The sequence below is a fragment of the Micropterus dolomieu genome, linkage group LG19 (genome assembly GCF_021292245.1).
Source record: "Micropterus dolomieu isolate WLL.071019.BEF.003 ecotype Adirondacks linkage group LG19, ASM2129224v1, whole genome shotgun sequence".
Classification (NCBI taxonomy): Eukaryota; Metazoa; Chordata; class Actinopteri; order Centrarchiformes; family Centrarchidae; genus Micropterus; species Micropterus dolomieu.
This window is the reverse complement of record NC_060168.1, coordinates 30841239-30857781: the sequence shown is the minus strand read 5'-3', so window position 1 is coordinate 30857781 and position 16543 is coordinate 30841239. Positions and strand designations below refer to the sequence as shown.

General features: G+C 39.1%; 1 protein-coding gene across 2 annotated transcripts in view; it reads left to right on the top strand.

The window, feature by feature from the left end:
* slc36a1 (solute carrier family 36 member 1) overlaps positions 1–5009 on the top strand; it is a 48206-nt gene extending 43197 nt beyond the window's left edge. For both annotated transcript variants that reach the window (XM_046030384.1, XM_046030385.1), the window contains exon 12: positions 3889–5009. In XM_046030384.1, coding sequence (XP_045886340.1) covers positions 3889–4163 — 275 coding nt within the window. In that variant the 3' untranslated portion in view covers positions 4164–5009. The remainder of the gene's footprint in view (positions 1–3888) is intronic.
* The last annotated feature ends 11534 nt before the right edge of the window (positions 5010–16543 follow it).

Sequence of the window (16543 nt, the reverse complement as noted above, 5' to 3'; positions counted from 1 at the left end):
TGAGAGGCATCTTCAATATCTTCAGGGTTTCCTGCATTGCTTTGTAACAGAGGTTGGCCATCTAGCTTGAATTGAATATCAACTTGACATTGTTAAAAATTTACTTTTTTTAAAATACAGGGAATAAGAGCAGAGGAGGTATTTCACACAGCAAATGGCATACATTTAATAAATATTGTTAGGGCCATTAGTAATTAACTAAGATGATAATATCCTCATGAAAACCTTGAACTTTGCCAGTCTGGAGAAACATTTAGGTTTAATCTACTAAAGTCAAAGTTCTTGCTCACCCTTGACTGAAAACAGGCAGAGCTAAGGAATGGTCATTTACTTACTCATTAATGTGACCCTTTTCTTTTACTGGCTGTATTTTTTGCCCCCCCCCCCAGCTAATTAACATTAGCATATTCAGACATTTACTGTTCACTTGCTGTTGCCTGGGTCCCCTCCATCTTAAATGAGCTGCAGTCCACTGAGTAGCAGATCAGCCAAAGTCGGCTCCTGAGCACGAGGCAGCCAAGTCGTGTGCCTTCGTCTTGCTTGGTGATTGCTGGAGGCGAGGCAAATTAGTGAGACAGTAGGACACCGTCTAGTACATCTTGGTTGACTCTGGAGAAAAGGAAATGAAGACCATCTCTACCAATCTTAGATCCAACACCTCAGAGCAACCCCTACTGTTGGCTATAGCTTTGTGCAGAGGTGGTTTATGATGCAGTGTAAGCTGTGAAAAAATGTTCTATTCCTGCCGCTGCAGCTTCACATTAAAAGCATTTTTTACTGGCAAAAGTAGTCACAGGAAATGCACTCTGTGAGATTAGCCCGGACCGCTCTCATTCATCAAAAGTCACACAAGACAAAACAAAAACAACAAGACAACAGTCATTTTCAACAATTTTCTGACAGCGGAGCAGTTTGAAATAATGCAGTGAGTAATGCAAAAAGTCAAGACCATAACTTTGGGAATATCAATAAATTGCTTTTGCATTGTCTGATTTATTTAACATCCTAATGCCAATCCTTTGATTGGATGTAAAACATATTGCTTCAAATGCAACCAATAACCCTTAATAGAAATGTGTTACCGTTAACGACTGACCTTACCCAGCATCAAAAGCCACAATCGTCACATTTTCTCCTTCTCTAATGTCTTCGTCATTCTCTGAGGGGGTGTCGCACTGTTCAGAGTGCTCTCCGGCACACCAGAGCCCCAGAAGGCTGACAGGAGGAAAGTGGAGCGTTTTCTTTGTTTCTGTAAGATCGGATGTTGCACGGCCAAATTAGTGTGCTCCGTGCGTTCCCTCCTCAGCCCTTTGAAGCTGCCTGATGATCCGCGTTCTGTATCTGTCTCAGGGGACAGCAGCCTGGCTTTTAGCTACAGCCTTGCGGTTTATATGCTATGAAGGCTCAGCGTATTCTAGATACGCACTGCCCCCCCAACCCCCACCCCGTCACCCTCCTCCGTGGTCACGCCTGCCTTGTTTGACGGCTCGGAAAGCTTCAAATGTAGTTTGAAGAGCACCCTTCAACGGCGAGGGTCTTTTCCTAGAAGTGACAGATTGTACTCCCTGCGGGCGTGTGGCTGCGAGGTGCTTTCACGGTACTTGTCACATGAAAGCTTGACCTTGCCGTTGCCCCGTAGGTTAATTTGACAGACTTTGTGAGCAATTGATTATTGTTCAAAGAGTCTTTTTATCAGCTGCTGGTAATGGGCGTCCGACGTACAGAGAGAACAAGAACCCCCGACTTGTTGTCTCCACTTACTCCTGAGAAGATGCTTACAGACAGACAGAGAGATGTATGTGTGTGTGAGTAGCAAATCAAGCAAGCCTCTTTCCTGGTGTGTCCATGCGTGTAACAGTCGTGCCCATTTTGAGGTTTAAGCTTCCCAGTGGAGTGTGTCAGCAGGAATGGAAACACACACACACACACACACACACACACACACACACACACACACACACACACACACACACACACACACACACACACACACACACGTTGGTTGTGACGATTCAACCAGCGACACAGCGAGCCCTTGCTTTGTCAAGGCACGGCGGCAGCTCGCTGTTTGTACCCATCTCCACGACAACTGGTGAAGGGGCCTCAGGTCCCTGATGAACATAGCAGTGTGGTGAAAAAACAATCTCCACAATCACCGGTTTATTTTCTCAAAGTGGGATCTCTGCCCTCTCCTTCTCAATTTTCTCTCCCCCTTTCCCAATTCTATGTCATCTTTTTGACCTCATCCATCTCTTTTTCTCCTCCTCCTTCACGCTCCCTTTATTCCCTGGCATGCTTCACCTCATTTCTCATCTATCCCTCTTTTCCTTCGTGTCAAACCTTTTCTGACCTGTTATCTACTGTAGATTAGATTTTCCTACCAGACCTGTGCAGCGGAGTAGATGAAAATGAAGAAACTGTCCCTTCTCTCTTCTGCAAGGCAGTCACTTCCTCATCTAGCTCTTCTAATTACACATGATCATTCTTGTGTAACAGTATGGCTAAATAAAATCAGAAAAGATGGTCTTTGCCAGAGAGATGAGAATTTAAAAAAATTGATCTTTACTATGGATTTCTTTCAATTTGATCACCAAATTGAAAAAAATCTATAGGTCCCAGGTAGCCGGTCTTGGTCTTGAGACTGGTCTAAAGACCACTTTTTGATGGTCTTGTCTCAGACTTGAGCGCATTTTTACTCGGTCTTGTCTCTGTCTTATTTCAAGACCATGACTTTGGGAATATCAATGAATTGCTTTTGCATTGTCTGATTTATTTGATAACATCCTAACTTTGATTAAATGTAAAACGTATTGCTTCAAATGCAACCAATAACCCTTAATAAAAATGTGTTACTGTTAACAACTGTCCCCCCTCGCCACAATGGTAAGCTTGGAAAAGTGTTGAACGAAGATGCTTACGTTGATTTCAGCTCTTAGTGTTTGTATGTGAGTGTTTTAATGGGAATGTGGATCTTTCAGATCAGTTTGAGAAGAACCTATGATCTTGTTTTTAATGACGCATTTCATTACACATTTTATTGTGTCATGTAATGTGGGGAACTGGTCTTGCACTTGACTTTGTCTCGCCCTCCTTCGGTCTTGGTCTTGACTTAGTCTATGTCTAAGAAAATAGAACCAGGAATGAACATTATAGAGAGCCTAAGTCTCTCGCTTCTGCTTTCGGCCCATGGGACCTTTTTTTTTTTCGGGAAAAATATGTACGGTAGTCAACGGTGAGAGACAACTTATTTTTTTATCCTGTTTGTCAACTTAAAAGATAATTTTGTCTGTGAAGAAAGTTGACGGTTTGTCGTAAAACTGTAAAGTTAAACTTAGTTTTGTGTGAAAACCGTTCAGTGAACTACATCTCTCGTCTCACACAATGTTACCAACATGTTAATGCAGTAATGCTAAGCTAATATTCTTGGTCGCTGCTAGCTAGGTAACTTAGCAATGTTCCACGCAGACATGTTTGTCACCTGATTTGTTTAATTCAACAACTCTTTCCTTTTTATCACATCATGTACACGTGGAAGCTCTTTCACTTTAGCTTCAGTCATTGAGAGAAAAAGTCAAGACGTCACTAGGGGTGGGGCGATTCGTTGAAGCGTCGCTGCATCCGGTGTTACTGGGATTCCCCCAGACAAGCTCCAGCTACATCACCGCTCCTTCAACCGTCTAAAGTGTAATTGGCTGTCTCTTGCCATTGACTACCGTACATATCTTTTCCAAAGTAAGGTCCCTTGGTGGGAATTTGGCTCTCTATAAAAGCACATAGAAGGATTCGGATTTGAAAATATTTGCTATGAGAAATGCTCAAGACGAGGTCTGTTAACCAAAATGTTACAAAGCTCTCCCTCATCCTGTCTCTGCGTTTGTCCTCCTCCAGGTGCCCTCGCCATCCTCATACCTGAGCTGGACCTTGTCATCTCATTGGTCGGCTCGGTCAGCAGCAGTTTCCTGGCTCTGATCTTTCCACCCATCCTTCAGATTTTAGCCTTTCACACAGAGGGCCTGTCGCCCCTGGTGACCATCAAGAACGTCGCCATCAGCCTGGTTGGTTTGATTGGGTTCGTCACAGGAACCTACATCGCCATCGAGCAAATCATCGCCCGTAACGGACTCAAACATGAAGAGACATTCACCTCCTACATGGTCCAGTGATGAAGCAAACTGACTGACGGCCATTTAGAAACCATTTTCATGTTTTTGATCGTTGATTTGCTCCTTTTTGGATATGGTGTCCATTTTAAGTCTCATCAAATGTTTAAGCATTATGAAGCTGTAAGGACTTGTGGTACTCCCCTACAGTGTCCTGTCGTATCTGACATACACGACTAGTGGCAGTTACTCACTCACACTTCATCAAGTCCAGCCATTTAGTGCAATATAGTAATATAATTATGATAAAAACAAAATCATTCCTTCAGGTAGGAAATACCTTCAAAAGAATTTAAGAGAATTGAAGGTGTTCAGAGGTAATTTATCATTTCGACAGCCTGAATATATTGATGTATAATATTTCAGTCAAAACATCAAACTACCTCACAAAGGATTTGGTATTTCGAAACATCCAGATTAGACTATGTTGCTGAGATTGTGGGGTCTTGTAACCCTGAAACAGCTTCTCATATAGAGCTTGTATATTTTGAGCAACCACCTCCATTGAGGGGGGGGGGGGAAAGGAGGGGGGAAAAAAAATCTACAGTTTTTGTTGCACTTTGATTTATGCCTTATTCAGTGAAAGCGGCTCACTACATAGACAACACATCACGTAACTGTAACTGTTGCAAAAGATTTTATTTTATAACAAAAGGGTTTGGGTGTCAATGGTTCTGATTTGAAGCCTGTTTCAAATTAATAGGAACCATGGATTCTTTGGGATTTGTGCTTTTTGATTTCTCTTATTGAATCTTGTCAGGAGGTTAGGACCTGGTGCACACTGTGTTCATCACTGGCGGGCATGCTTAAAAGTATGGAAGTAAATTACATTCACTAAAGGAAAAAAAACTGAGTCCTTATTGTGTGATTATCACTTCCATGTTTCATTATGACTTAGTATCTCATAATGAGATCTTAATCTCATTTATGAATGTACGGATCTTATTCTCGTCATTGTAGCTCTAGAAATGGATGTTTTAGGTTGTGGTAGTCAGGTTATTTAAAAAAGGTGCACGCTGTTTGAGCAAATGGGATTGCCTCTAAATCTTTCCTTGAACTTTGTCTTAGTGTAATTTTACAGCTCACATCAGCACCTAGTCATCAGTCATAACACTGCTTTATGTGTTTGTGCCTGGATATTACCAACAATTTAGGATGCCTGAGTAGGCTGATGAGCCATTTAATTTTTACTTTGTTGTTTAAATACTGACACAAATGATGTTTGAGGTCTGCAGCACAAAATGTTAAGATTTAAGATCATTTTGAGGTATTGCGTCCCACCCACTATGAGCTATGGATCTTATAAATATGATATACTAAATGGGGTGAAGTTTCTTAATGAAGTGCACTTATGTACAAAAGTGCAACTAAACAAAACCATTTCACGGAGGGAGGAAGTATTAGTGCAGTATCAGTGCAGGACTTCTGTTGTCTCTAGTCACAGTGTGCTAGAATCACCTAATACCAGAACATCTGGCTCAAGTCAGATTTAAAAAGTTGACGTAAAACTTGTTCATGACAGGTTGAAGAATATCTATTCTAATACATTTCTATTTTAATGTTTGGTAGAAAAGGTGTTCTTTACATATTTTAGCTGCTATTCTTGCCAAAAACAACAAAACCAGGATTTGATAAGAACCCAGATTGATTCAATAAGTCGAACTGATACTTAACCCTTTAACAAAACATCAAACTTTAGAAACTTTGTCGTACTTTGTTGATGTAGGAGCTCTTCTATGTAACTTAAATTTCTGTTTTTTAGAACCTATTTTGGATCAAATTAATTTTTTAATGTGTTTTAATGTTTTAACGTATTTACTAAATTAATGGTTTGGTATTTTTAAGTAGTTTTTTTTTTTTTATTGAATAGCATGCATTTTTAAGACTTACAGCTAACCTTGAAAATGTTATTATGGTTTAAGTACAGCGAGGCTCTGCATGTAATATAATGAAATATGTAATATAAAAATTAGTTACAAGCTGACAAATACCAACAGGTACTGTAAGTTCATTCTAAAGCTTCTCTACTGTTGTCTTCAGTGTTTGTGGCAGTATAAAAGGGCCTGGAATTTTGTGGTTTTTATCTTTAAAAAGAAATGCAGGTATTTATCAGAGGAAATTGGTAAAATCCGATAGCTATGAGCCTTTCGTGTAAATGACTTGTAACAGCTGCTGGTCTGAATCACAGTTGTTTTTCTGTATAACCATTTGTTGCACATGTAAATATCTGCGCGCACACACACAAGTTATTTTAAATGACCAAACACCAATTTTCTTTATCTGCATCTGCGATTTTCTCTGAACGTCCCCCTGGGCACTTTCAAGGTCCCATGTTATGCTCATTTTCAGGTTCATACTCATTATTTGGGGTGTCTACTAGAACATGTGTACATGCTTTAATGTTTAAAACACATTATTTTTCTCACACTGTCCATTGCTTCAGCATCTCTATTCACCCTCTGTCTGAACACTCTGTCTTAGCTCCTGTCTCTTCTTCTGATTGGCCAACTTCTCAGAAGCCTCCGGGGGGGGCAGCAGCTAGCTGCTACAAAGCTGAATCCAAATGTGGAGATAGGTGTGTGGCTCACTGATTACAGTACAACATACACACAGATTTTGGTGTGGGGAGGTCCTATGCTAAACAGATCCAACCTTGATGTGAAGAATGGAGCCAAATTCAAACAGCATGTTTGCGCACACATTTACTGTAAGACTGAGCAGGAGAAAAAAAATAGAGGATGTTTTTTTTTTCTCATAGTTTGGGGGTCTGTGGACAAACAAGGGACACGTATTTAGGTTGACATGGAAAAAGTAGATTTTGATGATATGGGACCTTTTGTTTTTTTTAAGGGGAAGAATGACTTATTTGATAAATTAATTAAAACATTTTTATTTTAGCAGTCTTTATTCTTTGCTCAGAATAAATAACACTTAAAGTATTCATATGTGCTTTGTGCTTTTTTTTTTTTAAGAGAAACTCAAGAATCGTTCACTCATTTCGATGTTGGCTGAATTCCCCTCCAGCCACTGATCCGGTTGTGCTACAGCTTATTCTGCATAACAAGGACCAATAGCAGTAACTAGTTTAAGTCAGGTCATGGCTAGGTTTTATTGTTACTAACAGAAATATATCCAGAAATAGAAGATGGCACATAAGGTCAGCTAAACTGCTGACATAAATTCTCCCTCAGCCAATTACTGTCTTCAGTGTGGTTTGGCTGTCACAGCAGCAAGGATACTGACTTTAAAGTGAAGCCCGGCTGCGGTGGTCTGTTTTACTGTAATTGGACAGTTGCCACTTCAGATTCTCCCTGAATAAGGAAGATAAGTAAATGTGGAGGGATTTACATTTATATTTCAGGCTCATTCATTTACCTAACTAACTACTGTAGCACAGCAAAAGTGACCTTGAAACATAAACTAGCATATAAACAAAAAAAGGGGAAAGACTGCCAAATAACTGACGGCGCCAGTTAAATAATGTAAGGGCGACATGCTGTATCGTCATGAGCTGGTTCATAATGGACAAGGGCTCTCACTCAGCACTCGCCCTGATGAGCAGATTTCAAATCTTAAAGGTCGCACTTAGGGATTGCTTTTACAGTACTGGCACCAGGAAGCCGACTCCACCCATCAGAGACTGCATATAGGATCTGCTTAATAGCAATTTGTTCCTTTCACTAGCCCAGTTATACACACTGCGCCAATGAGAACAAGGTCATAAAGAGGGGCGTTTGGCTTTTCTTAGCTATCATGTCTTCCAAAATCCAGTTTCCTTTCCATCTCAAGAAATTGAGTCATTCCAGTGTCTTCTAATCTGTCTCACTCTCCTCTCGGTCGCAATGCCCCTCCTGTTTTTACAATGATTCAGCAATTTTACAGTGTAATTCTACCACACTTTTTCAAATGTGATGATTTATTTTTATTCCCACTGTTATCCTGCATTCTGTTGTAGCAGCATTAATGGATTCATCCTGTTTGTGAAGTCACTGCTGAGGGGTCCAAAGTCCTGATTTGACATGGATCTAACTCGGCTATGTATTAACTTTCTTCTCTTATTTTTTCATTTGTGTATATAAATATCAGAAAATAATATTTATATTTAAAGGTACAGTGTTTAAGAATTGAGACTAGTCCTAACTGGACCTGTAAAATTCATACTCCAAAAGAATAAGGGCATATCACATATCTGATGGTAACTGCTGCTAACTGCCCTTAGCTCAGCAGGCCAGCTTCTTCCACATCTAACTCTGAATTAAGGGTTTATTTAGACAAAACTAGAGTTGGTGATTGTTGGAACAGTGGAAACTGGTTTGGGGAGTTTTATTTAGTTTCTGTCGAGTTTGAATGACGTGTGTCTTATGAAGTGAGTTAAACTTAGTTAGACTTTTTGTGAATAAACCTTTGTTTATTAGACCCAAAAAGCTGTGAGAGATTGTTTGACATAGCAAACCCACAGCTCACACACCTCTTAAGTCAGAACTGTTACTTCTTCACACTGTTAATATGGTTAGTTTATTTTTTTTAATTCTGGCCATATTGGGTTACTACTTTTAATGCTGTCAACAATCATAATAGCTTACTATTAACGGGCAAACTATTATCAACTCTTTCTGTCACTTTTTGAGCCTTTAAGTCTGTCAGCACTCTGCAGAATGTAAATTCAAGACAAATTGGACCTTGGAGCTCTGATTCGAGCTGCTTTTGTGGCCACCTCTGCTTGGTTCATGTTCTTCTATTCCGTGTCCCTGAAGTGCAAACGCGTTTCAACATCCGCCGCACAAGCAGTCGGACTAATCCCGTTTGCTGCCTAATTGATACCAATGAGAGGGAGGGTGATTGGATTGTGAAACAAAGAAAAAAAAGTCAGTTGTGGTTACTTTTCCTCTGTGAAAGGTCCACCCCCCCCCCCTTATGGTCAACCAGAGATGTAATTACACTTACCAGTGTGGGAGCAGGGGAGTCTCTAAGACTGATGCATTGTAGATGAGCTGGTCATTAAAGACTGTGTGCATGCATTTAGCTTTACATTGATGAAAATGTTGCGTTAGGAATAAATACAGACTGTTTTTATTGCTACAAGTTTCCCGCTGATTTCTTGTTGCTTGGTTCATATTGTTCTTTTCCAGGGACGCGAAACCTGCGCAAACGCATTTCAACATTTGCCAGCCAACTAGTCCAAGTAATCCTGTTTGTGGCCTAATTGATACCAATGAGAGAGGGAGGCCTATTAGATTGGGAGGCAAAGAAAAAGGTCCGTAGGGGTTTATTTTCCCCCGTAAAGATCCACACTTTCCTAATGGTCAGCCAGAGATGGAATTTCATTAACCGGAGTGGGAGCAGGGGAGTCTCTAAGACTGATGTATTCTGACAACAGCACCATGCATTGTAGATGAGCTGGTCATTAAAGACTGCGTGCATGCATTTAGCTTTACATTGGTAAAAATGTCTTATAGTGTGTTGGGAATGAAAATGGTTTAGCATATTTTTATTGGTGCAAGTTTCCCACTGAAGCACTTCTTGCTGCAGGGGGTTGGTAGTTTATTATACTGTCATGATCACATAGGTCCTCTGTTGCCCTCTTTTTTAAGGACAAATCTTTTGCAGCTCACCTCATTTCCCACTGAAGTGACTTCTCTTTTTCGCTTATTACTGTCGGCCCTAAAAGGCCGAAAAACACTTGATGACACCTATTCAGCACTTCCTAATTTGTTGTAAACAAAGCCCCATTCACTCTCACAATGTACTGTCTTTGTCTGAGGCAGCTACAAACACAGAGATGATCCGTGACATTAAAAAACTCGGGTCGTCTCTTTATGTAGTTGTGTTCCTCCGCGGAACCAAAATGATTTATTCATGGCAACTCAGTCTCATTGTATCACCATTTATCCAGCAACAAAGCTTGGATACAGTGTTGTCTGTAATAGTATTAAAATTAGGAATTGTTGTAGAGGTACAATAGAATATTAGAGCTGGCAGTGGCAGCTTAAGTAGTAGAAGGTTGTTAGCCGTAAAACAGGCCATCCATGCCTGGATTGATGGACTTTTTATTTTCCCATTATTTGTGTAAATATCAGAAATGTATATGTACGTTTAAAGGTACAATATAATAGGAATTGAGACAACTGTAAAAAAAAAAAAAAAAAAATAGGGGGCAGCATATCACACATCAGGTCATTCTGCTGCTAACTGCTGTTAGTTTAGTTAGTTGTGTAGCTAACTTAGCAGTTGTATTAGCTCACTGAATATGAAATGGGCAGGCAACGGAAGCGGTTAATATAATAATAGTAGCTAACCATGAAAGGGCAAACTATTATCAACACTTGCTGTCACTTTTTGAGCCTTTGAGTCTGTCAGTACTCTGCAGAATGTAAATTCAAGACAAATTGGACCTTGGAGCTCTGATTCGAGCTGCTTTTGTGGCCACCTCTGCTTGGTACATATTCTTCTATTCCGTGTCCCTGAAGTGCAAACGCGTTTCAACATCCGCCGCACAAGCAGTCGGACTAATCCTGTTTGCTGCCTAATTGATACCAATGAGAGGGAGGGTGATTGGATTGTGAAACAGAGAAAAAAAAGTCAGTTTCCTTTGTGAAAGGTCTACACTTTCCTTATGGTCAACCAGAGATGTGATTACACTTACCAGTGTGGGAGCAGGGGAGTCTCTAAGACTGATGCATTGTAGATGAGCTGGTCATTAAAGACTGTGTGCATGCATTTAGCTTTACATTGATGAAAATGTCTTATATTGCGTTAGGAATAAATACAGACTGTTTTTATTGCTGCAAGTTTCCCGCTGATTTCTTGTTGCTTGGTTCATATTGTTCTTTTCCAGCGACACGGAACTTGTGCAAACGCATTTTGAGTTGCCTCTTTAGTTTTTTCTTTTTTATTCTGACATATAGGGTTACATATAATTGACCATATTTATGTTCAAATATTGTCAAAACAAAGAACAATTTCACAATAAATGTATTTATTTATAGAAATATATGTTGAGGCCTGTTTTTTTTTTTTTTAATCAAATCACAGAAATTATAAAACATAACTGTGAACTATCATACCTCAGCCTTGACCTGTCCAAACAAAATCATGTTTTTTCACCTGAGGCACCTCACCTCAAGTTTTTAGTTAACTGATCAGATGTGTGTGTGAAGGGCTCAGTGTAGCTCCTGCTGTTACCTTGAGACAGTTGAAAACCTGTTAAGAGTGTTGTCTGGAGAGCAGGCAGCTGCACCGCCTTTCACTGAGAACAGGGAGATAAGCAAAGCATCCCTGTGGACACCCAGCTTAAAGGATTCTCCGCTTCTCATCTTTGGAAAGACGTTTTCCATTTCAAAACTCTGAGAGAGCCGAGCTGAGTGAAGAGTAATGTGTATTTTCTGTTTAGGAGGATGATCGTCTCTTTTAAAAAGGGGTGTCTGGCTTGCCTTAAGCACCACAGCCAATCGCTTACTAATTGAAAAGTAGCGGACACAGATGATTTCAGGGGTGTTGCAAGATGATTAATATGAAAAATACATTTCTAATATATTAATGGTGTTTGTGACTTGAATATTTTATACAATAATGAATATCTGCAGCTTCCAGGCTTTAAAATGATTACTTATATCCTTGAGTTAGTACTATAATATAGAAATACCATTTTACACATCTATACCGGACACTGGAAACAGTCTTCTCTCTAGTGAGTAACAACCAGATATGTTTTGCTCTATTTGTATCAACCCTGAAAAGGACCTTTTGATGGACCAGAACACAATCATTAGCAGCTGGACCCAAGACCAAATGGACTCCAGAAAGGTTTTGTTGATTTATTGCCACCAGTTTGTTTTCAGACCAGTTGCCTATGTTTTCTCTTCCAGTTTAAACTCAATAGGAAAACCAATTATTAATACAAAATGTAATGATACATTACCTGGTACCTAAAAATCTTCCATTTCCTGTTTCATTTAGAGTCAAATTAATTTTTTTGTTGTTGTTATTTTTGACATGTGACCTCAAAGAACAAAATAGTGAGATAGAAAACTGCACTGGTTCCAGAAGTGTCATTTTAATGATTTTCTCAATGTTCCATAACACGGAGCTGGAGCCAAGAGGTCAAACTTTGCACTTGCAGTTGGAACAAGGCAAAGTTGAAACACAACACTGGTTTCTTTTAACTATGATGGCAACATTTCCTGAATCCTAACCAAGTGCTGTTAGTTGACTAAACTTAATCAGACTTTAACCACAGAGGTTACAGATCAGGAATCTTCTGTAAGTCATTTTAGAAGGTTCTGTCAAACAATATATTTTTACTTTACTGTCCAATTGGGGAAATTCATTTTTTCACTCTTGTGATCATTTTTACACACACAGAAACCTTTAACCTATATTAGATTGAAGGTCTTGTTGGATCAGACCACGCTGATGCCCCTTTGGGTGTAGATAATATTTCCCATTGACCTAAGACACTGACCCTTTTCAGGTCCGCTGGGTTTATGGGGTTCACTTCTGCCCGATATCAACACTTGTCTCTGTAACCTCTAACTATCTACACTGTAACTATTATTAAGGCTGTTCTCACCTTCAACATCACCTCAGTAATATACAACATTGTTTATAACTTTAAATTATAAACTTTATAATTTAATTATTATAATTTTGATGCTGTTAGGCCTCTTTCAAATTGGATGTAAGAGTCATAATGTCTTTATCTGAATACTTTTGGGTCTTAAATATACAGAAAATAACCAAAATAACATAATTAAAACAGACATAATGCAAAATTTTTACAGCTGCACTCATGGACCACTTCGCTTTAGAAAGATGTTACTAAGCATTTAACTGGAAGTCAAGCTATTCTCTCTTCATATCCAACTATCACAGTACAGCGCTGCCCTGATGACACTTCACTGGCAGCTGTGCTATTTATATTTTATATTGTTGTATGTCCCCCTATAATACCGCTGCTGGCACTGCTAAATTTGTTATCTTTTTGTCTGCTGAACAGGCAATTTAAGAGGCGTCAATTATGCTAAAGATAAAATCTGGAGTCCGCTCCTCCTCATGAACAAGTGGCATTCATAAGGCTGAAAAGAGTGAACAAGTTTGTGCAGTTTAGATGTTTCTGATTCTGACTTGGTATACTCATATGAGCAAATTTCTCAGGATTAGAACATACAAATGTTCTCACATGAGGCCCAATATCTACAAGTTTTACTTTAGTAGACCTCGCCTCAAGGGTCCATTTGAGCCTGTAGCCGTAAACTGATAATCTAAAGACCTTCAAATGATGAGGAGGATGAGGCCACTTTACACACAAGGACTGCCGTCGATTCAAGATTCACAAAGGGTTCTCAAGCTGCATTTGTGGGCGACAATCAATAGACGTCTCCCGAGTCCACCACTTTCTGCGTCCAGGGATCTTCTCTCAGCCTCTCTACTCTTGATTGACCGTGACTACATTGAAATTCAAGCTCACAGCTGACTACATAATCAAAATATGAGCAGCATTATGCCTGAGAGATGTAACATGCAGAACGGTTGTTTTCATTTTGATGCCGGTAAATCTGTTTCCTTTAACTTCTTTGCACAGTACCTTCATAAAACGTCATAAAAATTAGAGGTAGAATTAAACACGTCTTGATGAGATGATCGCAACTTGAAAAATAATAACTGCACATTATAATTATGCTCAGTTAGGGTTAGATCATCTTTAAAAACAATGTAAATCTTAATCACTTGTCACTAATATGCAAATTAGCGCATGATGCTACAGTTGATTGCCACCTAACCCATAAATAGTCAACTGTATCACCAAGTTTCTGTAGGTGAGCAAATCTTCTACACATGCTGCAAATCCAAGAAGTGTTTACATGACGTTGTAGACACACATAACAACTGGTGAAGGAAGAAAAGGTGAAATCTTATCTCCTCTCTTCAGCTCCATCCTCCCGTCACCTCCTCTGCTTTCTTATCTTACTGCCCTTCATGCCTTCACTCCTGTCGTTTTCTCTCTCCTTTATCTTCCTTCCCTCTCCTATTTCTTTCCCTCCTCTGGTCTCCTGATCTCTTCTCAGTCTCCTACTTTTGAGTTCTTTCTCTCTCCTTCCTCTCCTCTCCTCCTGGTGTAAGCGGTTTTGAGAGACGTTGTTGACCAGCAGCGTTGCTCCCAGCGACAACTCCTCTAAATTGACAGGAGGCCCCTGAGATCTCTGCAGTTACTGCAGCAACAGACACGGGAATGGATTGTGGGTGTGAACGTGTGTGAGAGAAACCAGACAGCTGTCAGTCTGGTGAGAGGTTTCTATAAAATACAAAGAAAGAGACACAAAAAGAGAGTGCTTTATATATTTGAAATGGAAATGAAATTTAAAGGTGAGACAGAAAGGAGATAAAAAAAAAAAAGAGAGAATTGAGATGACAGTTTAGATTTAAAAAAAGGAAGCATAGGAGAAATGACTAAACAAATACTGTGGTTAGTAGTAAAATATGTTGTCTTATATGTTATAGGAACTACCTTAAGAATACCTTTGTTGGTATGAAAACAGAAAAGTAATTAAATTAAATAATTAACTCCCTTGATAAAAACAACATTTTGGGAAATAGTTTTATTTTCTTTCTTTCCAAGCCTGGAATCAATTAGCTTAGTTAGCTTAGCTTAAAGACAGGAAGCAGAGGTACAGGTGAGCAGTGTTGTCTAAATTTCAAACATAGGGCAGCATCTCTTAAATTGATTAACTATACGCATCTTGTTTATTTAATCCATACGTAAATTAAAATTTTAAAAAGTAGTTAATGCACAGACATGACATTGATATCGATATTGAAATATCAAATGTTTTAAAAATATACTCCGCCATTTTGCTTCTTAGCATCCTATTGCACCAGCAAATGCTAAAATGTCCTCCCCACTAACTGTTGTTCAAAGTTAAACACAGTTGAGTTTCAAACACAACCAAAGTGACCTGACAGGAAGGTTTTAAAGGTCTGGGGACCTGACTGGGGGTATGATGACAGAGAAAATGTTTATATGTTGACAATAAGTCTGGGAAAATGTGTGTTTCTGTCCATTTTCAAGACAACATTAAATACTAATGACATCTCTGCAAGACATGTTGTGTCAACTTACGTGGAAAATAAGTGACAGAGAGAGCCGGCAGCTCACAGTGAATGCTCTTTTTTTATTAAGACATGTATTCCAGGGCTTGATTGTTTTTTTTGCCTCATCAACATTACAGACATTCAGAGCAAACATTCTCCATGGCGATGTGCAAAAACAGCATATGAAAGGAAAACTGGTACATTCTCATTTACTGTTGGCTTCCAATGCAACTGGCTGACCTTCAGATGGAGACATAGACACTGTTTTTTGTTTATTTTCTTTTTTTAACTGTTCTGAAAACACAAACACCAACAAGCTCAGGTCATTTCATTGATTTTTAAACAAAGAAGAAAAAAGGAAACGTTCAATTTACCAGCACATACAAGGCCTGAGTGTTAAACACTCAGTGGGCTAATTATGTCGCTGCTGTCCTCACCAGGTTGTTGTGACTTTATTTATTAACTCCAGATCTTATGGATGTAAATTCATCTATCTGCACTGGGGAGGTGGGATTTTATTATTTCAACACATTCTTTTATTTAATATCCACCCACATGACTATTTTCTTATGTGAATTGGAGAATCACACTGTCATGACACAGTATCTGTGGTTTTGGTAATTTGCAGGTGAACAAATGTCTTCTTCCAGGTCAAATTGAAAAATTTGGGATGTTTGGAACACAAAGCTTGTTGAATAATTCCAATGAGTATACATTTCAATATGTTCTCTTATTTTATCTGCTACACATTTGTACATTTGAAACAATAGTTATATGTAACCTAGCCGTCTAAACAAACTACTTGTCACTCTAATTAAGCCTAATTTTAACAAAGATACCTAGATTTGAGGTTAAAGGTTCAGTATTGACCTTAACAGCAAAACAAACTCAGGTCATTGCATTGATTTTTACCGCTTAAACAAAGAGGAAAAAGGAAACTTTCAATGTACCAACACATAAAAGGCCAGTGCTATATTTGTTAAACACTCAGTGGGCCAATTATGTTGCTGCTGTCCTCACCAGGTTGTTGTGACTTGGCCACACCTGGGGTTGATTTAGTAACCTATTAATTTATTAAGATACCTTGATTTGAGGTTAACGGTTCAGTATTTAACTTAAAAACAGCAGGTTTAATAAACAAATTGTGCTGCACAGCACCAAACTGAAATTCCATAATTGACAACTGAGCGAACTCTACAGTGAAGGCCACAAAGTGTGGCTGGGACCCCTGCAAATTTCGAAATAAAGTGGACCTTGTGCTTAGAGTTTTTATCAAACTATAAATAACTTAAGAA